Below are 26,608 nucleotides of genomic sequence, written 5' to 3'. Positions count from 1 at the left end.
TTTAATTTTTTTCAACGTTTTTTATTTATTTTTGGGACAGAGAGAGACAGAGCATGAACAGGGGAGGGGCAGAGAGAGAGGGAAACACAGAATCGGAAACAGGCTCCAGGCTCTGAGCCATCAGCCCAGAGCCCGACGCGGGGCTTGAACTCCCGGACCGCGAGATCGTGACCTGGCTGAAGTCGGACGCTCAACCGACTGCGCCACCCAGGCGCCCCTCTAAACAATATTTTTGTCTAAGTGATTGCTTTTATGATATTCCGTGGTATAAAAGTTCTGTTTTCATTTTTAATAGTAATCAATATTTCTTAAAAAATAATGTAGATATGTTGTTGGTTTTTTTCCCATTGAAATACCTATGCAATTTTCCACAAATACTTGGTAATATTATTAGAGATTTTGTAAAAATTAACTATTTTGATGACAAGAATATTGAAAAATATTAAAAAGACATTTTTCAAATCTCTCACCTTGGCCACTCAAGATGCATTTCTCTGGATTCTCTCCTTCCTAATGGATAACATTAGCTCTATTAACTGAGCAGTTGCTGTCCTTCCTGAACATACTGCTATCAACCAGGTTTAGCTGGCTAGCAGCTGTGTAAGAAATGTGAAGACTTACTGGCTAAAGCTCTCAGGATAATTCTCTTAAGACTTCTCAAAGCACAGAATAAAATGAAGAGTTCCCTAACTAGCAGACCCTGCTGCCTTTCCAGCCCATGTCTTGTAATACTCTGCTCACTCTTTGCGATCCAACATCTCTGTGCTACTTTCACTCTTGGGAGCAACACCACACTTATTGCCTTAAGGCCTTTTACGTGCTGTTGTTGTTGTTGTCTGGGATGTTGTTCCCCACACTTTTTATCTGACCCAGGACTGTTTACCCTCAAACTCTCAATGTCAATGCCCTTTTCTCAGAAGAGGCTTTCTTCTGTGGTTCCTCACTATAAATTTCACCCTCCTTCACCTTTGGTATTCTCATCTACAGCAACTTTTTTTTCTAATTTTCATTTTAGAGAGAGAAAACGTGAGTGGGGGAGAGGAGCAGAAGGGGAGAGAGGGAGGGAGGGGGGGAGTGAGGGAGGGAAGGAGGGAGGAAGAGAGAGAGAGAGAGAGAGAGAGAGAGAGAGAGAGAGAGAGAGAGAGAGAATCCCAAGCAGGATCCACACTCAGCACAGAGCCCAATGTGGGGCTTGATCCCATGATCGTGGGACCATGATCAGGGTCAAGACCAAGAATTGGACACTCAACCCACTGAGCCTCCCAGGCACACCTATAGCAACTTTTAATCTTCTCATTCACACCACTCATTGCAATTTGTGGTTCCATGTATATTCCTAGCCATTGTTTTGCCATATCTATTATTTGTAGTTTTTTTTGTTTTTTGTTTTTGGATAATCTAACAACCTCAAGATGAAAATATTCATAGCTATTACTAACACGATTGTCACTGTTTGCTAAATCAAGTGTTTGGCCTAGTTTAAGAGCACTAATCCAGAACAGTATCTCCTAGCATTTTCAGTCTCCTACATATGGAGGAATCCAGATAACATAGTAGAGGGATATTGGTTTCCTCCCATAATTTGGTCACATATCAGCAAACTTTCTCCATCCCCAACCAAGAATAAATCCCTCAATTATCAGCTTCATTCCTGTCTAAGCAGTCCAAGTAAAAAATCACCATTATGTAGCTTCTTTCCATTTTGAGCTCCTTGTATCTGAGGAGTTGGGTCACTAGTTCTATTAAACACTTCTATTAATGTGCATTTGTTGTGTCCTTACTTGGTACTGGGCATGAGGTCATGAGACCTTGATATAAAGGGTACATTGTCTTCAAAGAGTTCACAGTCATAATTGAGCACAGAGAAAAAAAACCCAAAAAACTCATTAAGTTCAATTATCTATTGTGAGCTCCATGATGGTGTATTATGGGAACTACCCTCTTCTCCAACATCCTTAGTCAACAACATGGTCAGTGGCAGGCTCACGAATCCGCTGTGCATTTTATGTCTGTATATCTCATGTCCTCTCTTAGATAACAAGCCAAAACAGAACTGTCCATTCCTTTCTCTCCCCAACTAATGTGTTGCTTTCCTATCTCAGCTGCTCAAGCAAAAAACCTAGGCCTTGTCCTTGGTTCCTTTCTTTCCACCTTCTCTCATATCTAATGCATGAGCTCTGCCTCCAAAAGACATCCCAACTCAATAACCTCTTTTCTTTGCCACTAAACCATTTCCTCCTTCTCCAACCTTTGAGCCACCACTGTCTTTCCACAGCCTCTTCAATGGAGTCTTCTAAATACAATCCATAGATCATATTCACCTATTTTAAATCCCATTAAGGCTTTATACTGCAGTTATGACTATCTAAGTTCTTACCACGGTCAACATACCCTACAGATTCTGTCCCCTTCCTACTTCTCTGATCTCATCTCTGAAGTCTCATCCATTCAGTCTTCCTGCCATGTTGTTCCTCTTTCAGCTCACTGAACAGCCATCTTCATACCTGTCTAAGGACACTGGCATTTGTTGTTCTTTCTACCTAGAATGCTCTTTCCCCATTATGTCTTCATGGATGGTTCATTCTCCTCATTCAGAGCTCAGCTCAAGTTCATCAACTGTCAGAGAGACCTTCTTCAGGTACTCTGGGTGAGACAGCATCCTTGTGCCAGTCAATCACTATTGCACTGACCAGTTTTCTCTAATTTATAACACATTTTGCTTCCAAAAACAATTTTATTTTTTGTTTTATTTTCAGTTTGTGATAAACATTTTATTTAAAAGTAATTTTAGGGGCGCCTGGGTGGCGCAGTCGGTTAAGCGTCCAACTTCAGCCAGGTCACGATCTCGCGGTCTGTGAGTTCGAGCCCTGCATCGGGCTCTGGGCTGATGGCTCAGAGCCTGGAGCCCGTTTCCGATTCTATGTCTCCCTCTCTCTCTGCCCCTCGCCCGTTCATGCTCTGTCTCTCTCTGTCCCAAAAATAAATAAACATTGAAAAAAAAATAAAAAAAAATAAATAAAAGTAATTTTAAATGCACATAAAAGTTGCAAAAATAATATGGAGCTTTCCTGGTAATAATACCCTTTCACTAATGTTAACATGTTACAAAACCATGATACATTTGTTAAAACTAAGAAATTTATCTTAGGACTCTATTCTTTTTTTTTTAAGTTTATTTAATTTATTTATTTTGGCGGGGCAAGGGGAGAGAGAGAGAGAGAGAGAGAGAGAGAGGGGTAGAGAGATAGAGAGAGAGAGAGAGAGAGAGAGAGAACCCTAAGTAGGCACTGTGCTGTCAGCACAGAGCCCAATGTGGGGCTCAAACTCACAACCGTGTGATCATGACCTGAGCTGAGATCAAGAGTCGGATGCTTAACCGACTGAGCCACCTAGGTGTCCCAGTTAGGACTCCATTCTTAAATAAACTGAAAAGTCTATTTGGATTTTACCAGTTTCTGCTAACATTCTTTTCTGTTCCAGTATTCAATCCAGGATATCATCATATTGCATTATTCATCATGTTTCCCTAATCTTTTCCAATCTGTGACAGTTTTTTCACTCTCTCATGACTCTCCATGATTCTGACACTTTTGAAGAGTATTTTTCACAGGTGTTTTGTATAATATTTCTCACTTTGGATTTGTATGAATTTTCTCATGATTATACTGGGGTTATGGCTTTTAGGGAAGAATACCACAAAGGAGAAGTACATCTTATTGCATGTTATCAGCAGGTAACTGATATCAACATACATTATCACTCATGATGTTAACCTTGATCACTTGGTTAATACAGTGCCTACTACGTTTCTCCCTTATAAAATCACCGTATTTTCCTTTCTATACACTATTATTTGGGAACAAGTCACTAAATACTGCTCACAATCAAAATGAAAGGAATTAGGCCCCATATTCTATGTGGGATACTAACTACAAATATTTGCAATTCTTCTTTAAGGAAGGTTTGTCTCCTTTCTTCCATCAATTTATTTCTCTAATCATGTCTTGATGTAGTAGGGACTCGTGGATATTTATTTTATTCTTTGAGTCATATCCAGTTTATTTTTCTATGTCTGAGGCACTCCACTAGAATGTGAGTTCCATGAGGGAAGATATCTCATTTGTCTTGTTCATTACCATAACCCTAAGGCCTAAAATAATTTCTGGCAAAGGATAAACATTCAATCAATATTAATGAATGAAAGACGAAATAACTTAAAACACATTTGCATGATATCTTTTTGTGTGGAATAAGCTTAGGAATTCCCTGAGCTTGCACACATGGGTTAACAAGGCATAAAGTAATAGGAAGCCACAGAATGAAAGCATCAAAGATTAGGTAAACAGGGAAAAGGCCCCCAGTATATGACAAAGGTATAGGAATAGGAAATTTCAGGATGAAAACATCCAAGATGAGGTAAACAAGATTAGGTATTCAGGATGGAAGCAGCCCCCAACATAGTACAATAGCAGAAAGCTGCTTTCACAGGAAGGAAGGACCAAAATAGGTAAACAGGTAAAGAGGGCTATGGATGGCAGCAGGGCAAAGTTGCCCAGAGTGGAGCTAATTAGCAAAAGAAAGGTGCCTTGTTGACCCTGATGGTAGCACGCTCTTTCTGTCTTATTCCCTAGGCTAGCTAAGATAAACAGACTCATGCCTGCCGTAAACAACCATCTGCCTGGCACCAGGACTTTGTTTTGTATTGACCCAAACCCCTAACGCCACATATATTCAAAAGCCCCTTTCCCTCACACCCATGAGTTAATGTTCATGGTTTCATGGTCTCTTTGTGCATGTCCATCAAGCTTGTAAGCCTTCTGATCCTAATAAAAACGAACAAGGACCCTTACTCGTGTCTCGTCTCTTCCTCGACATTAGCCTCTCTCGCATTTCAATCCTGCATCTGCTCTCTTGCTGGACAAGAGAGAACTCCAGACCCAGAGTCTACGACATCTTTCACTCACCATCCTCATCCTTTAATTAAAAAGGGTGAAAGGGCATGAGGAAACCAAAGAAGTTTTAACAAACTCAATCGTTATGTTCAATGGGAGGAATGGCAAGAAATCTACTTTGATACTTTCACATCAGCAAATATTTCTGATATTGGCTCACTTAAGATCTTGGTAAAAAATCCTAAACAGATTTGGCCAATTTAAACCAGAAATTTAGCTTCACTCTAGCAATAGTGGCAGACCAAGACTCAGTGAGATTTGTATTATCTCAACACAACCTATCCAGAGAATGGCCCAAACAGAGCAACACACACAGTTGTGGCTAGTAGTTCATGGATATTACTCATGTTTTCTTACCTTCTGCACAATATCCCATACATCCTTGAGTGGGCTGTAGTAAGTACACAAAAAATTTTCCACAGTTTCTTACAGACACTGGGATTTGAAAAAGACAGCAGTCTTTTGTAGCGTTAAACAAAAAATGCCATGTGGCACAAGCTATCAGTTGCTTGATCTCTCCAGGTGAAGGCAGTGTCTCTGAATCTCTCAGAGATAGCCAGATGGGTGCCTGTGTTCCACAGTGATTCATCTTTTGCAATAGAGAAAACAAAAGTTGAAAATCCAAGTTATTTTCACATGTGATAGATAAATCAACTTTGCATTTTTTTCTGAACCACCTTTAAAATATTAAGTTATCATTAAAAAAAATCTAATAACTTGTACCTGTACTATAAAAGTAACTTTATGGAATATTAAATTTAAGGTAGATTGCTCATAATTAATATAACCTTACTCAATTTAAATTTATTCTGTGTTACTTTTGTATTATGAACAAGAGAAATTCAGTATCAGATAACTTACTATTATAGCAATGTATTTTAAGGTAAGATAGGTGAATCTGAAGTTATCTTAATACAGAGCAAAAAGATAAACTCACCTTGGAGATTTCTTCTGAAATTACTAAATATAGTATATGTAAGAAGTTAATGCATGGTTCAAGAGGTATCAAAAATCAGGGGAGAAGGAAAGGACTGTTCACAATTTGGTGATGAAACAACTGGTTGGTGATTTGGGGAAAGAAAGGAAGTTAAAGCCTCACTTGAAGCCAATTAGCAAAATCACTTCCAGATGGAAAATGGAATTAAACAGAAAACTAATCCAGGAAAAATAAGAAGAAACTATATATGACTTGGGAAGGACCCAGGTACTTGCTAAATGCATGACCTTGGCACAGGAACTCAACATCCATCTTTTCCTTTTGTTCTAGGTGGATTGCAGAATGTACCACACTGTACTATGGTGAGCTATAAACATAATTATGTACACAACATAATTTCTACATAGCAATGACTCAGTAATTATTAGCCAGATTATAGCACTCAGTATTATTATTATCCCCATGCTTAATAGCAAAGGAAATCATAAAGGAAAAGACTAATAGTTGTGTTTAAATAATAATTTTAAAAATATAAGGCAAATAAGAATTTAATAGGAAATATTATTTAATAGGATTATATTGTCACATTATTATACTTATTTTATTTTAATGATATATTATTACCCACTTAAAAACTAAGATCACAAGGGCACCTGGGTGGCTCAGTAGGTCAAGCATTTGATTCTTGGTTTTGGCTCAGTTCATGATCTTGCAGTTCATGAAACTGAGCCCCGTGTCAGGCTTTGCACTGACAGCACTGAGCCTGCTTGGGATTCTCTCCCTCTCTCTCTCCCCCTCCTCTGCGGTCTCCTTCTCTCTCCTCTCTCTCAAAACAAATAAATATTATTAGAAAAGGTACTTTTATCTACTGCTACTGAAATGAAATATTAGCATTATATTTTCTAAAAACAATTATATGTATCAAAAAGATACTAACCTTCACTAATTTTACTTATAAAAATAATCTTACTAAATACACTAGTGATAGAATATTATGTTCAAAATTAATTTTAAAGAATATTCAACAGCATAGGAAAAAGTTAATGCTTTAATGGTACCTGAAAAAAGCATGTTATGCAATTTAACATGTAGCAGGAACCTTAAAGAACAATATGAAAAGAGGGAATGACAGAAAAATGTGAATGGAGGTATGACTGTGTGGGTGGATGATGAATGAATGAATGTTATTCTATTAAATGTCTCTTATTTTCTAAGTTTTCTGTAGTTCACATAAATTACTTTAAACATTATAATAGACATTTATTTACACAGACATGTGTTAACCTGTAGAGTTAAAAAAAAAAAAAAGATCACTTCTCCAGTTCGATGCTGCAAAGCCTTGGTCCAAGTAGGAGATGAAAGAGTGGGGGCAGAGAACACTTCCTCATGGGGGCACAGACCCAGCGGAATCATCTCACCTTTACATTTGTGTCAGGTTCTAGATTCAACTATAGTTAGTTCAGCCAAAGAAAAAGAACACAAATATTTAAGGATGTAGTGAATTTCCTGTAATTTCTTCAAATTTTACTTTTAAATTCTGATTTTTTTTGTTTATCACAAACTAAATGCCACAAAAGTGACAAGCAAATAAACAAAAAGGAAAAAATAAGATAGCCACAATGTCACCACTTAAAATTAAATATTGTTAAAATTTGGATATTTTTACTGAGTTTTTTTACATTGTGTGTTTAAAAGGGAAAATAATTCCTGCTTCTGCATAATTCACAAAAGGTGAGTAACAATAAGGGGAATGAACCTTCTATTTAAGACTGACAAGAAATGAAGTACTTGGAATACACATTATTTTACTGTTAGCAGGTTACTTGTGTGTGGTTCAGGACATGAGCTCCGGGGACTGGTGGTCTGTGATCAAAACTTGGGTGTTTGGGTAGCTGGGTAACTCTAGTAGGAGTGTTTCGCCTAAGAATCTATGTTTCCTGTGCTATATGATGGAAATAATGATGACAGGTTACATTGTAGAGCCACTGTAAAAACTACATAAGATATTGTAGGTAAAAACCCTTGGTGGACTGCATGAGCATAACATTAACCATTGCTATTACTATTACCATGAGAACAGGGAACATGGAAATACCTCTTTGGATTAACTCAATCTTGATACACAAGCAAAATAATACTTTAGAGTGAGAAATAAACTGGTTGTAACAAGATTCGACCCTCATGAAAACATACATAAGGAAAAGCACATGTAGTTCTTAGTGAGTTGAAATACCTCAACACATTTGGTTGGCATCTCAGCAGGTCTGTCAAAGATGAGAAACCGATACCATCCGGGAGACAGGGAACGGTCACACACCAGGTTTTGAAAGGGAGAATGCTGGAGTTGCAATGAGTCAAAATGCACACTTCTGTAAGGGCTCTGAAGAATCTGGTGCCCCCCAGGAGAGCACTCCTGAGCTAGGAGGGAAAGACAGTATCTTAAGTACGCGTTTCCTTCATTAACATGGGTTAGTCCTCAATTAAAATTGATTCTTTTCCCAAATTAAACAAATAATCCACAACTGCACATAAAGACCATCAGAAATGTTAGAGTCTCTTAGTAAGTCAAAGATGACTTCCACTTTTCATAAAGGCAATAATCCAGTCAGCAAACTGTAGGATGTGCTTTTGAGGTACTTGAGCTTCAAGAATTTTATTTCCATTTAATTTGGACAGTCAATATTGTTATCACTGTTGACATAGGTTTTTGGTTTTGTTTTTGTTTTTGTTTCATTCTTTCCGTCTGAAGTTACAGCCCCTATAAGCCTCCTCTTGAGGATGGCCTTCCAGGTTTGAATGCCATTACTGACCCTCCATGACCTGCTTTCCTTCCCAGTAACTATAGGTCCCCCAATATCCATCTCTACCAAGTCCTGAAAGGCAATAAAGTAAATTAAGCTTTTAATGCTAATCTAATTTTTGCAAAAATGCCCTCCTACTGAAGCTTCCTGCATTCTTCAGTACAGGAAAGAATATAAAGTTGTCAAGCTTTTTTCTTTCTTTTCTTTCTTTCTTTTTTTTTTTTTAAGATAAAGTGTTGGAATACCTTTTTACTACCAAACACAGGAAAAGGAATGGGGTTCAGGGGTACAGTTTTGAAGGAGAAAAAGAAGAGTTCCGTAGTTTTTTGGGGAAGTTGTCTTAGCAGCACTTGGCCTGGGAGATACTTGGGTGAAACCCACAGAGGCAGAACATCAGACTCCTCTTCCCATCAAGAAGAGAGAAGCAGGGGCGCCTGGGTGGCTCAGCCGGTTAAGCGGCCACCTTTGGCTCAGGTCATGATCTCGCGGTCCGTGAGTTTGAGCCCCGTGTTGGGCTCTGTGCGGACTGCTCAGAGCCTGGAGCCTGTTTCAGATTCTGTGTCTCCCTCTCTCTCTGACCCTCCCCCGTTCATGCTCTGTCTCTCTGTGTCTCAAAAATAAATAAAAGTTAATTTTTTTTTTAATAAAAAAAAGAGAGAAGCAGATGTCGGAAGAAGAGACGTCCTAGAAATATGACTCTTGTTTGAGCTTCCTGTACTCTCACATGATAGGGAGCAGAGAACTGCCCTTATTTGGGTACCAGAGTTTCTTGTTGACACAGTAGGTAGAAAATCTCCAAATATTAGCTATTACATACACTGAAGGAAAGCACTATACTAAAGATAATATCCATGAAATTGAAACGGGAAAGAAAAATCCAATCATTACTAAGGTACCTCACTGTGGGACAAATTTATCTAACTGAACAAAACTCTCAAACATATATACATAATTTTAGGTTACAGAGGTGTTTTTCAATCAAAATCAATTTCTGAACTTAAGGGCATAAACTAGAAATACTAATTTGCAAGTAGATATCATAAATGTAGCTTATACAATTTTTTTATTATGATTGTTTGCTGTTCATTTTGTTGTTTGTAGATATTACAATTAAATTGCACAAAATGTAGTGTTCTTAAAGAATTTTTAGAGTAAAAAAATTTAGGAATAAGCACAAAAGTTTCCTCTTCCTTTTATCTCTTGCTATACCAGTTTTAAATTTCCCAAGAAAAATGTAATCCAAAAAGCTCTATTGACTTTAATGATCTCAATCTGTCAACACTGGATAAATATTTCATAAAATGTGTATGGATGGAACTCAGGGGATGTGCTATCATTTCATCTAATTTTGAAATAACTCTAAGGTCCTATCAATACCAGAACACTGTACCTGGTTAGAAACTAAGGAAATATTTAAAAAGAGATTCCTAGTGAGGTTTGCATGAATTATTGAGATGTTTTCTCTGTTCTCTTTCCTGCAGTAGAATTTTGTGTTCGGAAAAAAGTCACTAAGTCCTTCTCTATTCTGTGTGGTATTTCTTCTTCCTAAGTGCTTCTGTAGCTCTCACATTTTCTCTAATTTTACACTCTCAATAACTGTTTTCTAGTCCAAAGCTGAAGATGTGATAAATATAGTAGCAATCACAGTGTAACATCAGCAATACCAAAGAACTATATAATATCTACACAGAAATTGTTAGACCTGTATTTATTTTTATTTAATATTTATTTTAGAGGAAAATTCTTAGATCATATAAATAATAACAGCCCATATTTTTTACATTGATCATTTCAATTTTTTCTAAAAAATCTACTTGTCTTTTTAAAAATGTTCAAGGTCTCTGTAGAAAATTTTTAAATCTTGTTAGTAATGAACAAACCACACTCTTAAAAATCTCATGACAGCCTTAACTTTAGAATGCAGTACACAATTAACAAAGTGAGAATTATAAAGATAGTTTTGGTTTCCATTTGGAAATGTGGGGACTCAGCTCCTCAAATACTAATAGTTCTACAAGCCCATCTCACTTACTCATGACGTGAATGATGTGCTAAGCTTTCTAGCAAACTTCCAACATAACTTTTCCCTCATAAAAAAGTACATATAAAATATTCACTTAAATTTACGTATCCATTTAGTTGAATCCCAATAGGATTCAAATAAGTGAGACAGCATATAATAGGATTTAATAGGATATAATACCTGGATTTCAAATACTGTAGGAGAATGTGTCAAGTTATAAAGGATACATAATGATACAGTCTAAAAAATTTTTTTCTAGTTTTATTTGTACATAAAAGGTAACCTGTACTAGATTGTTTTCTAGTTTAACACAATGGCCAGGATTCTTTAAGATTCATAATTGGTAGACAAAAAATTTGTTAAGAAACTAGATAAATCACTGTATTTTTAAGAGATGAATAGGCTTAATGCCTGAAAACAAGGACTTCATAATATTTGAGTTTATAATTAAAAAACCTTTGGTATATTGCCCTATGGGAATTTCAAATATTTGTAAATTTTTGAAAATCTGCTAGCTTCCCTAAAGCTTCTGATATTCAAAATAGAACTGTGAGTTCTGCAACAACACAAAAGGCTGAAAAACAAGGTCAGAGAGTGTCTAGTTTGCTAAATCTCTTTACCTTGCCCTGCTTTGTATGTCAACAGGCAAACTGAATGCTTCTTGTAAAGAATACAAATAGATTGAAAGTAAAAGTATGGGCAATATCATGCAAACAGCAACCACAAGAAAACTAGATTGTCTGTATTAATATCAGACAAAAAAATCTTTAAAAATATTACCAGAAATAAGGAGGGGCATTTTGTAATGATGAAAGGTTCAATCCATGTGGAAGATATTCAATTACGAATACACTAACACACACACACACACACACACACACACACACACACCCCTAATAAGAGAGCATGAAAATATATCAAGTTAAACCTGATAGAAATGGGAAAAAATACATACTTCAACAGTAGTAGTTGGGGACTTCAATATTCCACTTTCAATATGAATACAAAACTGGGCAGAAGATAACAAAGAAATAGAGCTAGAGCAGTACTATAAACCAACTTGACCTAAAAGACATCTATAGGACATACCTGTCAAAACCAGCAAATACAAGTTCTTCTGAAGTGCATATGGAACATTGTCCTGGATGGACAATAAACTACACCACAAGATAAACCTCAATAAATTAAAAAAAAAAAAAAAAACATACAAGTCATGCAAAATATGTTCTCTGACCATAATGGAATGAAATTGTGAAACAGCAAAAATAAATTTAATTAGCTTACAAATACATGTAAACTAAACAACCCAGATAATTGATGACTCAAAAAAGAAATTAAGAAGGAAATGACAAAATACACTGAAAAGATTAAAACAGATACAGTATATTTATGAGATGCTGTCAAAGTAGTACTTAGAGGGAAATTTATAGACATATATCCTTACATTAGATAAGAATAACATCTCAATGTAATAAACTAACCATGTACCTTAAGACACTGGAAAAAGAAGAGCATACTACATCTAAAGGAAGCAGAATGAAGGAAATTTTAAAGATTAGAGAGGAAATTAATGAAATTGAGAATAGAAAAACAATGGAGAAAGTCAATGATATCAAAAGCTGGTTCTCTGAAAAAAATCAACACAACTGGCATATCTCTAACTAGACTGAGAACAAAAAGACTCAGTTACCAGAATCTGAAATGAAATAAGAGACAGCACTACAGATCTTATTAAGGAATATTATTACAGACAGGTATATGTCAATAAATTAGGTAACTTAGATGAGATTGGAAAGTTCCTAAAAAGACACAAACACCAAAACTTACTCAAGAGAAATAAGCAATCCAAATAGATTTGTATCATGTAAAATACTGAGTAAAAAAAAAAAAAATACAACACAACACACACGATAAAGACCAGATTCAGATGGCATCGATGCTGCATTCTACCAAACATTTAAGGAATAAACCATTTCTTCAGAAACACTTCTAAATAATATATAAGGATGGAATACTAGGGGCACCTGGGTGGGTCAGTCAGTTGAGCATCCAAGTCTTGATTTCGGCTCAAGTCATGATCACAGGGTCGTGGGACCAAGCCCCGAATCCTGTTCCATGCTGAGTGTGGAGCCTGCTTAGGATTCTCTCTCTCTCTCTCTCTCTCTCTCTCTCTCTCTCTCCCCCTCTCTCTCTCTCTCTCTCTTTCCCTCTCACCCTCTGCCTCTCTCCCCTGCTTGCACTCTCTCTATCTCTTATATATAATAAATAAAGTTTAAAAAATTAAAAAAAAATTAAAGGGATGGAACACTTCCAGACTCATTCTAGAGCCCAGTATTACTGACACCAAAACCAGAAAAAAGGTATCACAAGAAAAGAAGACTACAGACCTATGTATCTTTTGAATATGGATGCAAATGTCCCCAGCAAAATATTGGCAACATGAATCTAGAAATTAGACAAAGAATTATAAACCATGACCAAGTGGAATTTCAACCAAGTGTGCAAGGTTGATTTAACATCCAAAAACTAATCAACATAATATTCCATATTGATATAATAAAAAATAAAAATCCATAAGTGATTTTCAATATCCAGAAAAACTCATTTGAGATAAATCTAACACTCTTTATATGTGTGTGTGTGTGTGTGTGTGTGTACACACATACATAAAAAGACAAGGAGTAGAATGTAACTTCTTCACCTGATAAAGAGAATCTACAAAAAACCCTACAGGTTACATCATACTTGAAGAAATACTGGATGCTTTCTCATAAGATCAGGAATGCCTGCTCTCACTGCTTCTATTCAACATGGTATTTCAGGTTCTAACTCTGACAACTAGGAAAGATAAATAAACAAAAGGTATCCAGATTGAAAAAGAAGAAGTAAAACTATCTCTATTCACATATGACATGATTTTTTATGTAAAAATTCCTAACAAACCCACACATAAAAAAATTATAATGAACACATTCAGAAAGATTTCAGGATATAAAATCAAAATACAAAATTTAATTATACTCCTACACATGTGCAAAGAATAGACTGAAAATGCAATTTAAAGAATGATTTGAGGGTGCCTGGGTGGCTCAGTCAGTTAAGCATCTGACTCCTGATTTTGGCTCAGGTCATGATCTCACAGTTTGCGAGATTGAGCCCTACATTGAGCCCCACTTTGGGCTCTGTGCTGACAGTGTGGAGTCTGCTTGGGATTCTCTCTCTCCCTCTCTATCTGTCCCTTCCCCTCTCACGTGCATGCATGTTCTCATTCTCTCAAAATAAATAAACTTTAAAATAATGATTTCACTTACATAGCTTCAAAAGAACAAATTACTTAGGGATAAATTTAATAAAAAAGTGTAAATTTAAATATCACGAAACATTGTTGAAATAAATTAGAAATCTATGTAAATGGAAATACATCCACATTCCTAGATCATAAGATTTAATGTTGTTAAGATTGCAATCTGCCCCAAATTAACAAGAAGGTTCATCCTATCAGAATCCCTATCAGAATACCATGTGACTCCTTTGTAGAAATTGGCAAACTAATTAGAAATTCATTTGGAATTCCAAGGGACCCAGAATAGCTAAACCATTTCTTAAAAAAGAAAGACAAAATAGGAGGAATTATATTTTCCTATTTTATAATTTACTACAAAACATCAGCAATCAAAATAGCATCATGGTGAATAAGGATAAGTATAGATCAGGCGCCTGGGTGGCCCAGTCCATTGAGCATCTGACCTCAGCTCAGGTCATGACCTCACATTCTGTGGGTTCAAGCCCCGTGTCAGGCTCTGTTGTGACAGCTCAGAACCTGGAGCCTGCACTGGATTCTGTGTCTCCCTCTCTCTCTGCTCCTCCCCTGCTCATGCTCTGACTCTCTCTCTCTCTCAAAAATAAATAAACATTAAAAAAAAAAAAAGGATAAGCACAGATCAGTGAATAATATGGAGAGTCCAGAAATAAACCCATGTATGTATCTATGGTTTTCAACTGATTTTCAGCCTAGGTGCTAAGGTCATTTCATGGGAAAGAACAGTCTTTTTCAACAAATGGTGCTGGGAAAATTGGATATTCACATGTAAAATAATAAACTTGGACCCTTACGTTGTGCCATATATAAAAATTAACTCAAAATGTATAATCAAAGACCAAAATACAAGATATAAACCTACAAAACTCTTAGAAAAAACATTGGGGTAAATCTCCATGACTTTAGATTTGGCAATAGATTCCAAGAAATAACAACAAAAAACAAGCAACAGAAGAAACGATAGATAAATTGGATTTCATTAAAATTAAAAACTCCCATGCTTCAAAGACATTATCAAGAAAGTGAAAAGACAAGTCAGAGAATGGGGAAAAATTGCAAATCACATATCTAGTAAGATAATTGTATTTATAATACATAAATAACTCATACAACTCACAGGCAAAGTATCTGAGTAGTATTTCTTCAAAGAAGACATACTGGTACCAATAAACACATGAAAAAATGCTTGCCATCATTAGCCACCAGGAAAACACAAATCAAACCACAAAGAAATGTCACTTCATACGAAATAAGATGGCTAAAATCAAAATCTCAATGTCAACCGGGATGTGGATGCATTAGAACCCTCACACTTCTATGAGACTATAAAACATGCAGCCACTTTGGAACTAGCTGTTCCTCAAAAGGTTAAACAGAATTACTCCATGATCCAGTAATTCCAGTAATAAATATGCTTCTAGGTATATCCATGCCTAAGAGAAATGAAAACAGGTGTTCACCCAAAAGCTTGTACCAGGATGTTCACAGTAGCATTACATATAATGGCCCAAAGGTGGGGGTGCCCAGGTGGCTCAGTCAGTTAAGCCACCGACTCTCGATTTTGGCTCAGGTCATGATCTCACAGTTCGAGAGTTTGAGTCCCCCTAGTCAGGCTCTATGCTGATGATGCAGAGCCTGCTTGGGATTCTCTCTCTCCCTCTCTCTCTCTCTGCTGCCCCCCACAAAATAAATAAATAAAAACTTAAAAACGTGGCCCAAAGTTGTAAACACCCCAAATGTTCATCAACTGATGAATGTACAATGTAAATACTTAGAGTGGAAAATTACTCCACCATAAAAAGAGATGAAGTACTAAATACAGTACAATATGAATGAACCTTGAAAACATAAAGCTAGGTGAAAACAGTCACAAAAGGCAGGCTGCTGTATGATTCCACTTATTAAAATGTCCAGAATAGGCAAATCCATAGAACAGAAAGTAGATCAGAGATTGCCTATGGTTGCAAAGGTGAGACGGTAATGGAGGGAAGAGGGGACAGAAAGCTGGAGTACAGTATTTCTTTTTCAGATGATAAAAATGTCCTATAACTGACGGCAGTGGTTGCACATATCTGTGAATATACTAAAAAACAGACCACTGCATACTGCAGTAACTACTGCACACTGTAAATGAGTGACTTATATGGTACAATAAACTGTATTTCAATAAAGCTGTTTGAAAAAAAATAATATTTTCTATTCCTCTCTCCTTCCATCTTTATTAGATATAAAAAACTTATCGACTGTACCAACATATGAACTTAGAACTTGGTAAGGGTTAATATTTGCCCTCAGTAGGGAAATTATAAAGCTATTATATAAAGGCAACAAGGGGTTTTGTGCTGTATGGCAAACATTGAAGCAGATACTCTCTATAAATATTAGTCATTTTTCTGGAAATATTTTATCTAACTATAATAAATGCATATTTAATGCTTTTTATGTTTAATAGTTCTTCATGAAAATCTAGTGAATCTGAAAGCAAACGAAAGAAGGTACAGACTAATGATACCTTGTTAAAGTATCATTTCAGGAAATAATATATTGGGTTTTAATATTCTTTTTAAAATTTTACATGGGAAAGTGCTTTCTCTCCCCCCTCCTCTTTTTACAAAGCAAATTCACCTTAGTAACATACATTGAGATCAACAAGATGATAAGACTAAATTATACCCTAAGCAATTATAAATGTATTTTTTTTCAAGGGGCAGATATACACAGATCAGATTTATTTCTGAAAACATATAAGGAAATTTGCAATATAAGAAGTCACTTTCATTTAATATTCCCAACTATCCGCCCACAAAAATCAATCAGGAAGAGCTAACTAATGTTTTAACTTCCCTGTATTCTAAACTGTCCTCTTTTTAATGGATTAAAGATGCAGGAGTGGTGCTATTTTCTTCGTAGAGATCTCTTCTACAGCAGCAAGAGGGATTGTAACAGATATACTAAAATGTCATACACAGAACTTAACGTATTGATTTATTGTAGAGATAAAATGTTCATCAATTACTTATTTCCAGCGGTGGGGTGGGAGTGCAGTAGATGTCCAGCAGTTTGGAACTTAACTCTTTGCGGGTAATTCGGCTCCACTTGCCGCTAGGATGCTGGCAAATCCAGCAAAAGTTTCTTACAGTAGACACCTTAAAGAGCAGGATATCAGCAGGAAACAGAACCGAGGAACACTAACAGGACTGAGGGTCCTAGAGCGGGAGAAGAGGAGGCCACAAACTCCTGAGCACGAAGAAATCACGCAGAGCCGAAGGGCTGCAAACTGACCAAAGAGGGCAGAAGGGCAGGGCAGAGGTCGGTGAGGGTCAAGTATCAGATGCGGCCATAGGATGCACAAGGACGCTCCAGTGTCATCCAGGAAGTCAGCCCCCTTCTCCCTAAGGTCCGAGTGGCGCCCCAGCGCTCCCTTCCGCCTGAACCCTACCTCGCCAACCTTGTCCCGGGGCCAGGAGCATAAGCGCCAGCGCCAGAGCCCAGACTCGGCCAAGCATCGCTGCCGCCGCACTTGGGGTCCCAGGCGTCGCAGGGCCCGGGCCGTGGGTGTAAGCAGGCTGCGGACACCTCAGCCCTCCTATCACAGGACTTTCTCAATCCGTTCCTGCTCAGTCTTCAGGGACGCTGCATGTCCCCGCTCGGGGGAATCAGCTGTCCTTTCCTGGGACACGAGCGAGAGTCTTCCGCGCAGCCCCTCGGCGGCGACTCTCCTCCCACAGAAGCCCCGCCCGTCCATCGGAAAGCCACGCCCACCTTTTCCCGGGGAGACCAGGTCCTGCAGGGTCCAGGCTGTAGCACACCCACCACCTTGGATCTCAAAGGCAGTCGTACATCCAGGGCAAGCTCACGGGATATAGCTTGGCACTTCGAGTCTCACTGTCTTCACAACGCTTTAAGAAAAACTGATAATCCTAGAAATTGTTCAGATGGATCTCCAATAAAAGCAGCTTTGTGAGGTTCTGTTGGAAGGGGCAGTGCCCGTGGTTATCCCTGTAGATGGATTCTTAACCTCGCAATTGCCAGTGCTGGTTTGCCCCCAGAGGAGCATATGCTTCTCAGAAATTGCTCCTGTCACCTCAGGCCTCATTGATGAAGGATGGGAGGAGGGAGTGGAGATTAATGGCACAACACTGGTAGCTCTCTTCCTCTGCTTTTAAGACAGTTTTGAGAAGTGGGAGGGAGGACATGGAGACTTTCAAACACGTGGAGTTAGCCATTGTAATTGCTGGTGATCCCCAAATTTTTTTCAGGTGCTCAGTGGTGACCCAGTGACTCAGGATATGGTCAACATATGGTCCCATGATTCCCAAGGTTGCCTTGTGGATGGTGTCCAATGTGAAGTTATCTTCACATGCCTGGTTGGTTCTGCAGAGGGAGCAGGCCCCCACCTTTAAAAAAAGGAACAACTGATATTTTTAGGAGGGCTCCACACGCAGTACTCACAATGCTGAGCTCAAGACCCCAGCTGAGATCAACTGGACACTTAAATGACTGAGACACTCAGGCACCCTGATTCTGCATCCTTCTATGTCATTAAATGAAACCTCACTTTCCTAGGTTTTCTTTGGAAGTCTCCATTCTCTCAAGAACCTTATCTATCACCTGGTAGATTTGTCTTCAGAGCTGGTATTTGAGAGGAAAGAAGACACTGGACAACAGAAGGTAGTTCCAAGGTCCTGATGGGCTCCAGGATTCAGGCCACAGTTCCACCTATAGATCTGGAGGACTGAGGCTTGGATGAGGCATGGTGGTAAAGGCAGAAGATGTCCAAATGCATAAAGAAGTTATTTTAAAAATAGTTTATTTTTTTTTATTTGAAAGAGAAATTACAATTAAAAATTTTTAACTTTGTTTCCAAAAGTGTAGGTATTAACTCATTTTGGGAGAAAAAACATCTTTGTTGTGCAACGTGTAGCCCCCTTTTACATGCAATGAAGGCATCCAATGTAAAACAAAAATGAAATACAACTTTTTGGTGGGGTTGGACAGATGATTTTCATCTTTGGGCCTAATTATGGAAGAATAAGGTGAGCAGAATGAAAACCCTGAGATATTTTTAATGTATGTCTTTTTGCTTCAGCTTATAAAGCCCTAATAAAACTGAAACAGAAAAGTAAACATCAACTGTCTCAGACTATTTGTGAAATAACCAGGAATAAAGTAAAGGCTATAATCAAGATTTAATTACAATAGGCTTTTTATAATTTATTTTTGTCAAGCAATATGTGTAGAAATACAATCAACTTTTATACTTTATTGGAGGACATTACTTACCTAATTTCCAACAAACCCTGATCATACAATTTAAAGTACAGTGGGTCCTATTTTTCCCCTCAGGTTTTGACTTATGAATACTATTTGATGAGTTTACAATAGACTTGTTAACAAAGAACCAATTTTCCTTGATGTCTGTGAGTTAAAATGGGAAGAAAAGTGCTCTTAAATTGTTTTTCAAATCTCAATGGGACATTTACTTGAACTGGTGTGGTTCTGGAAAAATATACCAAATAAAAATTAGTTGTAAGATTGTGGAAAAAACTAAAAAGTAATAAAAATAATGTTTTCATATGTATCTGGCGAAGTACATCAAAATTGGTATAAGATTCAAATATTTTTAACTTTTCTTTATTTTTGAAAAGGAGAAAAAAAACAATGGATATATGGTACCCTTACTGTAAATATCGATGGCGCTAGTAAAATGCAATAGATATCACCAAGAGACAGAAATAATACAGAATGTCTGAGGAAAGATGAAATGAAGCCAAGGGTTAATAAGTATAATATAACCTGAATGAAGAAAAAAGCCCACCAACAGAAACTTTCAAATGATGATTTTTTTTTAAAGAAAATAACTCTGCTCTTGTCAGGTTCTTTTGCAAAATGATGATGGGCTTGTCTGGGTAAAACCCCCCAAATTGAGGGGGCAGAAAGACACAGCTATTAAGTGCACAAACCTTAGGGTCAGGACACCTGGATTGTAATCCTAGATCTGCTACCTATTTATTGGCTGTGTAACTTGGACATCACACTTAACCTCTTTTAACCTCATTTTTCTGTACAATGGGAATGATGATAATAATACCTACTCCACAGAGTTTAAGAAACTAAAGTGTCTATATGTGTGAGGAATGGTCTGGAGGATGAGTCTGAAGAGAAAGCACTTAGATTCTGGCACAGAGTAACTAAAATGAATGTACATTATAATTTATGGTTAATAAAACAAAGGTGCAATACCACATAATTATACTTTTTCTTATATCTTGTTATTATATAAAGGTGCATAGTTTCTCAGTGTTACCTTATACCAGTGTACAGGATAATTTGGAGTAAACTTACTGAAAATACACATTTATAGCTCGTATGAATTCCTTGGCCAGTATGTATTTTACTAAATAAAAGAGTCTGGCTCTTTCCCAGATACATCTATCTATCTATCTATCTATCTATCTATCTATCTATCTATCTATCTATCTATCTATTTAGCCAGGGAGAGGGTTAACAGGAAATAGCATCAGGGGGAGATAATGGCATCCCCAAATCAATACTTGAGCTTCATAAATTAGTATCTTGGCTTTGGCTCTCAGTTTATATTCAGGAAGTTATTGCTCCCAAACAGACACACCAAATGGAACAGACATTTTGCTCCCAGCAACAGCAAATCCTTTCTTAATGAGGAATGAACTAGAGACTTGAAACAGTAAAGAAAATTTATTGAGAACATCCATTAACTGTGAATTTTATAATGTTTATTATGGCACGCCTCTAGGGAATAAGGTGGAAAGGCTGGGAGAGGGGAGCTGACTGCCTGGCATGAATGCTGGTTATAAGAATCAATCTTTTCACGTCTATGTTTGAAGCAGCATTACTCATAGTAGCTAAAACACGGATGAAATCCAAGTATCCACTGATGGATGAATGGTAAGCAATGTATGGAATATGAATACAATGGAATATTATTCACTTTTAAAAAGGAAAGAAATTCTGATACAATATAAACATGGATGAACTCTGAAGACATTATGCTAAGAGAAATAAACCAGTTAAAAGGATAAATACTGTATGATTCCACATATGTGAAGTACCCAGAGCAGTGAACTTCATAGAGACAGAAAATAGAATGGTGGTTCCCAAGGGCTGGGGGCGCGGGCGGGGGCAATGGGGAGTTATTATTTAATGATTACAGAGTTTCAATTTGGAAAGATAAACTTCTAGAGATGGACGGTTACACCTGTTGCACAATACTGTGAATGTACTTATGCTACTGAACTGTATATTTAAAAATAGTTAAAATGACAACTTTATGTTATATATATTTTGCCACAATAGGGAAAATTAAATAAAATGAATGAATCTTTCACCCATCAGCCAGAAAGCAAGCCCTTTATTTAAACAGATCTCAACATTACCAGCTCCAAGGACATTTCTTGAAATGTTCCGTAGAGTAGAAATGGCTTAACCTGTGATTAAGTTCACAGAACATAAACTCACAGAGGTTAACAAATTGATTACACGTCAATCAGTCATGCAAAACCACATAAATTGAGACATGGTAGCATAAGATTTACCAGCTAAGCAGTTTTCCTATCTTGTTGATCAGAATACAGAATTCAGAGAAATTACTTTTCAAAGATTTCTTTCATTTTTATGAAATGAAAGCAACTTTTATGAATAGCTATTTTAATAAAGAAATTAACTTGTTTGAACATAATAGGTCCCATAATGTGATTTACAAAATGAAATTGGAATACTAAAGTTCCTTTGAAGGGAGTTGGAAAAGGTGTATATTATCCCTTTCAATAGCCATTCATATACATAAGTAATAGTTTGGATCAGAAGTATATATTATAAAATGCCTTTATAATCGAAATGTCTGCCTAGTAAACGTCATGATTATACTTGAATGTTATTTAGATTCTTCTATAAGACTTAAATAAAACGTTGTAGCAGGTGGGCAAGCTATGTAACATTTCTATTTTTGTTTATATGATTTATGATTACCATCCCTTTCTAAATCATGAAGCATTTTGAGCCTCACAATTATAACTTGTAACATGTAATTAAATTCTGTAACTACAGAGGAAACATTTGATAATATTGGAGAAGGAATTTCATTATTTAGGAAATGGATAGTTTGATTTATGAACAAAATCTAATGTCAGTAAATTTAGTTTTTGCCCAACTGTCCCACTGACCCTAATCCAATCTGAAATAAGCCAGGATTTTATAAAATTCAAAATGTTTTTTTTACCATAGCTCTATTGAGATGTACTTTATATAATATTCACCTGTTTTTACTGTATAAAACATAACCGCACAACATCACCACAGTCTAATTTCTGAACATTTCCATAACTCTAAAGATAAACCTCATCTCAACTTGTGGTTGTTCTCCATTCAAACCTCAAATTTTAAGCAACAACAAATCTCCTTTCTGTTTCTATACATTTGCCTTTTTTGGGGACATTCTATAAAAATGGAGCATATGTGTACTTTTGCAACTGGGTTCTTTCACTTTTTGAGATTATCTATGTTGTAGTTTTATCAGCACTTTATTCCTTTTTATTGACAAATGATATTCCATTGTATGGATATAGCCTATTTTGGGTAGCCATCAATTGACATTTTGGGTTGTTTCCACTTTTTGGTCATTGCAAATAATGCTGCCATGAACATTTGAGTGTAAGTCTGTGTGGGTACCTATATGCTCACTATTTTAGGCGGAGATGTAGGAATGGAATTGCTGGGTCATATGATGAATCTATGTTTCATTTTAAAGAAATTTCCATATTGTTCTCCAGACAAGCTTGTTTTAAGAGCGAAAGAAAATTTGTAATCACATGTGTGTTCAGCTTATATATGTTTTTCTCCAAAATAAAAATCCTTCAGAGATTGATCAAAAAATTAAGTCTCTTGGCTTTTTACATAACTTAATTTTGAAACTTTACTGGTAAAATTGTTATAATACCTTAAGTCGTGATTTAAAAAACAAAACCAATTACTTAAAAAATGTCAAAGAATTTTATTTGATATTAGATGGGGTAAAGTAAAACCTCGTAAAGATTTATTCATATAAAATTGGGATGACAAGTTTTGAAGTCAATCTCCGAAAGGTTCTCAGGTTCTTATATTGCCAATATTTCTAAAATTTTTAGTTTTTTTCATGAGTGGTTTGTTTATCAGCAACCCTTTGAGATTTCAATTAGACTGAAATTTAGATTTCAATTTCAATTAGAATGCTGAAAATGTTAGAAGAAAAAAATTAAGTTTCTGGGTTTCCTGACATTTTAGGTAATGGGAAATTAAATTTTATGCATACATATGAATTCTCATGACACGGGAAAAAAGAACAAATGTTATTATATTAGACCAAATTTGATTCAAAATTGGGATCTGATACTTTCTTTTTTTAATTTTTCTAAAATTTATTTATTGAGAGAGAGAGAGAGAGAGAGAGAGAGAGAGAGAGAGAGAGGGAAAGCATGAGAGAGGGGCAGAAAGAGAGGGAGAGAGAGAAAAATCTGAAGCAGGCTCTGCACTGTGAGCATGGAGCCTGACATGGGGCTCAAACCCACGAACAGTGAGATCATGACCTGAGCTGAAACCAAAAGTCAGATACTTAACCGACTGAGCCACCCAGGTGCCCCAAGATCTGATACTTTAAAAGCTGTAGGGCTTTGGGCAAGTTTTTTGATAGATCATAAAATGTATTTCTTGATTTGTGAAGTGAGGCTCATAACCCCAAGACTTCCTAGACAGAGAGGGCTCCAATAATTTCTAATTGACGGCTACATTCACCCCACAACTTCCTAATGTTTTGCATTTGGTGACTTGGTTGCAGCTGATTGAACCAGCGATCCCTGCTTAAGGGACCTGGCATCACAAGTCTGTCCAGTGAAAATCTCCATGTCACAGCCAATTCTCTGAACCCATCATGTCCACACCTTTAGAGAACTGAAATTCTCGACATGGGAAGTCAGCTACCAGGACTCCATTGCTCAGAGAGCTAGTGCATTGTACTGAAAAGGCAGAACAAGGTGAGGCATGGTGAAGACCTCAGATTCTGGGATGAGAATGCCTCATTTGGAAAACTGTCTTGCCAATTCCCATCTAGGCAAGTCTGGATAAGATACTTATCTTTTCCTCTGTTTCTTTATCTATAAAATGGACTTAATAATAAGAGTATTTGCCTAATAAAGTTATTCTGTGGATTAAACCAAACAACATACGAGGAATGTTAGCACATAAGGGGTATTGAACATGCTCTACAAATGGCTAAGGCTCTTGTTATTGTTAATATTGTCATTTCTCATGTAGTCTATCAATGCAACCCCATTACCTTAGCACATCTAGTCACTGCAGCCTGAAGAAGATAAAATTACAGGAAATTGTCAGGGAACTTAGAGACTGCCTATGGCCTTCATAAATCCTCACTCTCTCCATCCTATTTTGCTCCTATGCTACATTTTTATAATTTAGTCGATACAAAACCTCTAGTAAATTTTTCTGAGCTTGAAGGCTGGGCAAGAGTCCCTTTCCTACCATATGCTCCTGTGACTACTTTGTTACAGTGATGCCTGGATTTAAATGTGATGTTAAGTGTGTTACTTAAACTATCTGGAAAATGGAAATAATATTGTTGTGTTTATCACTGTGATGGTATAAACATTAAATAAATTGTAAGTATATATTTACATACAATATTTAGCATAATTCCTGTCAAATACTAAATAATTGACAGAGCTACTCTGTGTATATTTCTATGTTATTTATAAGCATGATTACTGAAATATCCTATTCAGTATTTTGTGATGGAGTAAATGTACCAATCGGAATATGAAATCTAAGTGGACAGGGACACTGTCTTGGCCATCACTTAATGTTAGCAAACTTTTGTAATGACTTAGTCCCAACTGACCTGGAACCACTCTGCTCTACGGGTGCTGCCCAGATTTTGCCTAGATTTGGCACACTTTTTCTGTAAAGGGACAGATAGTAAATATTTTCAGACAATATGGTCTCTGTTGACACTACTTCCCCATCACTGTAGAGTGAAAACAGTCATAGATGATATGTAAATTGTCGGGTATGGCTGTGTTACAGTAAAACTTTATCCCCCAAAACACACTGCAATCAGATTTGAGCTGATTGCAGATAGTTCGCAGATCGCTCACAGTTAGAAGATTATATGTATTGTTATCTACTCGCCTTGCACATAGTGAATTTCTTTCTTCCTTAATTTTTAAATATATGATCTTGCTTTTTGTTTTCTTGGAGCATTTTAAGCCTACCTTAGAATTTCTATATTTTCTTACTTTATACTAATAAAAATAGTAAAAAAAAAAGATATTCTAGTTATATCTGAATAAAAGTTACCTATTTTAGAACTGGAAAAGTCATCAAGATCAATGATTTTTAAGCTTATTTTAAGACAATTTGTCAAAAAAAAAAGTATGTATCAAAGGCTTTGATTAAAGATGGAATGGAAGTCTTGAAGCCCTACCCAGAAGCTCTCTAAGGATAGTTTGGGAACCATGGCTTGAAGTCAGGGTACACACCCAGAATTCCACAGAGGCAGAGCAGGAGAGATAAATACGTGACAGTGGTTCAGTGCAAGACAAGTGGGGGAGGCAGGAGTAGGGCATGAAGTATGCATTGATTACAGAAGCAACAGCTGCTAACACCAGCTGATTGTTGTACTAACAGAATTTGGATCTGTTTTGCTGGATAAACTCTTTTTTCTAAAAAGTCAAATATTTTTTGCTCAGGATCAAGGTTCTCATTTTATGGGTAAGAATATGGAAGATCAGAAATCATGACTCGGGTAAAGCTGGCATACATTCTTTGACTTCAGTGTCCAAATGCATTTTTCACTAACACTTTGTGATTTGGGAAGAGAACTGGGCTGATCATGTAGTAGGTAAGAGCAGACTTTGCAGCTGGGCAGATTTGTTCTAGAAAGCCCAGCTCTGGATCCTATGATATCTCATTCTTCATTTGTAACATAAAGGGATAAGTGCATATTTCCCAGGGTCATAGTGAGGGTTAAATGGGATAGTGAGTGCAAAGCACTGAGTCCCATTTCTGGCATACAGGAAGCACTTGATTAACAGCGCTAGGATTAAAATTTAGAAGGTAGTGAATTTTTTGATGAGTTAGTGTGAAAATATAGGTCTAATTCATTGGTTAAGTGTAACTATGCCCATATACGCATTTTTATCTTTCTGAGTCAATAGAATAAATGTCTCTAAAAATTATTACACAATCAGAATTGCTTAGTTATGTTAATTTTCTTTTTTTTTAAAGCTTCTCGCATTAAAAGTTTTTAATGTTATTTTTATTTTTGAGAAAGAGACAGAGCATGAGCAGAGGAGGGGCAGAGAGAGAGGGAGACACAGATTCTGAAGCAGATTCCAGTCTCTGAGCTGTCAGCACAGAGCTGGATGCAGGGCTTGACCCTACTAACCACGCAATCATGACCTGAACCGAATTTGGACACTTAACTGACTGAGCCACCCAGGCTCCCCTAGCTACATTAGTTTTTAATAAAGAAAGCAACTGCAACAAGGT

General features: G+C 36.7%; 1 protein-coding gene across 4 annotated transcripts in view; it reads right to left on the bottom strand.

Moving 5' to 3' along the window:
* VWDE (von Willebrand factor D and EGF domains) overlaps window positions 1-18,434 on the bottom strand; it is a 77,521-nt gene extending 59,087 nt beyond the window's left edge. For 2 of the 4 annotated variants that reach the window (XM_027071979.2, XM_053218406.1), the window contains exons 1-3: window positions 17,472-18,425; window positions 8,123-8,307; window positions 5,310-5,541 (exon numbers count right to left, since the gene is read on the bottom strand). In XM_027071979.2, coding sequence (XP_026927780.1) covers window positions 5,310-5,541; window positions 8,123-8,307; window positions 17,472-17,538 — 484 coding nt within the window. In that variant the 5' untranslated portion in view covers window positions 17,539-18,425. Of the gene's footprint in view, window positions 1-5,309; window positions 5,542-8,122; window positions 8,308-17,471 lie in introns of all 4 variants that reach the window. The other 2 variants (XM_053218404.1, XM_027071977.2) reach the window with 2 other exon arrangements.
* Window positions 18,435-26,608: the final 8,174 nt, after the last annotated feature.

Source organism: Acinonyx jubatus, chromosome A2 (assembly GCF_027475565.1).
Source record: "Acinonyx jubatus isolate Ajub_Pintada_27869175 chromosome A2, VMU_Ajub_asm_v1.0, whole genome shotgun sequence".
Taxonomy (NCBI): domain Eukaryota; kingdom Metazoa; phylum Chordata; class Mammalia; order Carnivora; family Felidae; genus Acinonyx; species Acinonyx jubatus.
This window is presented reverse-complemented; position numbering and strand designations above follow the sequence as displayed.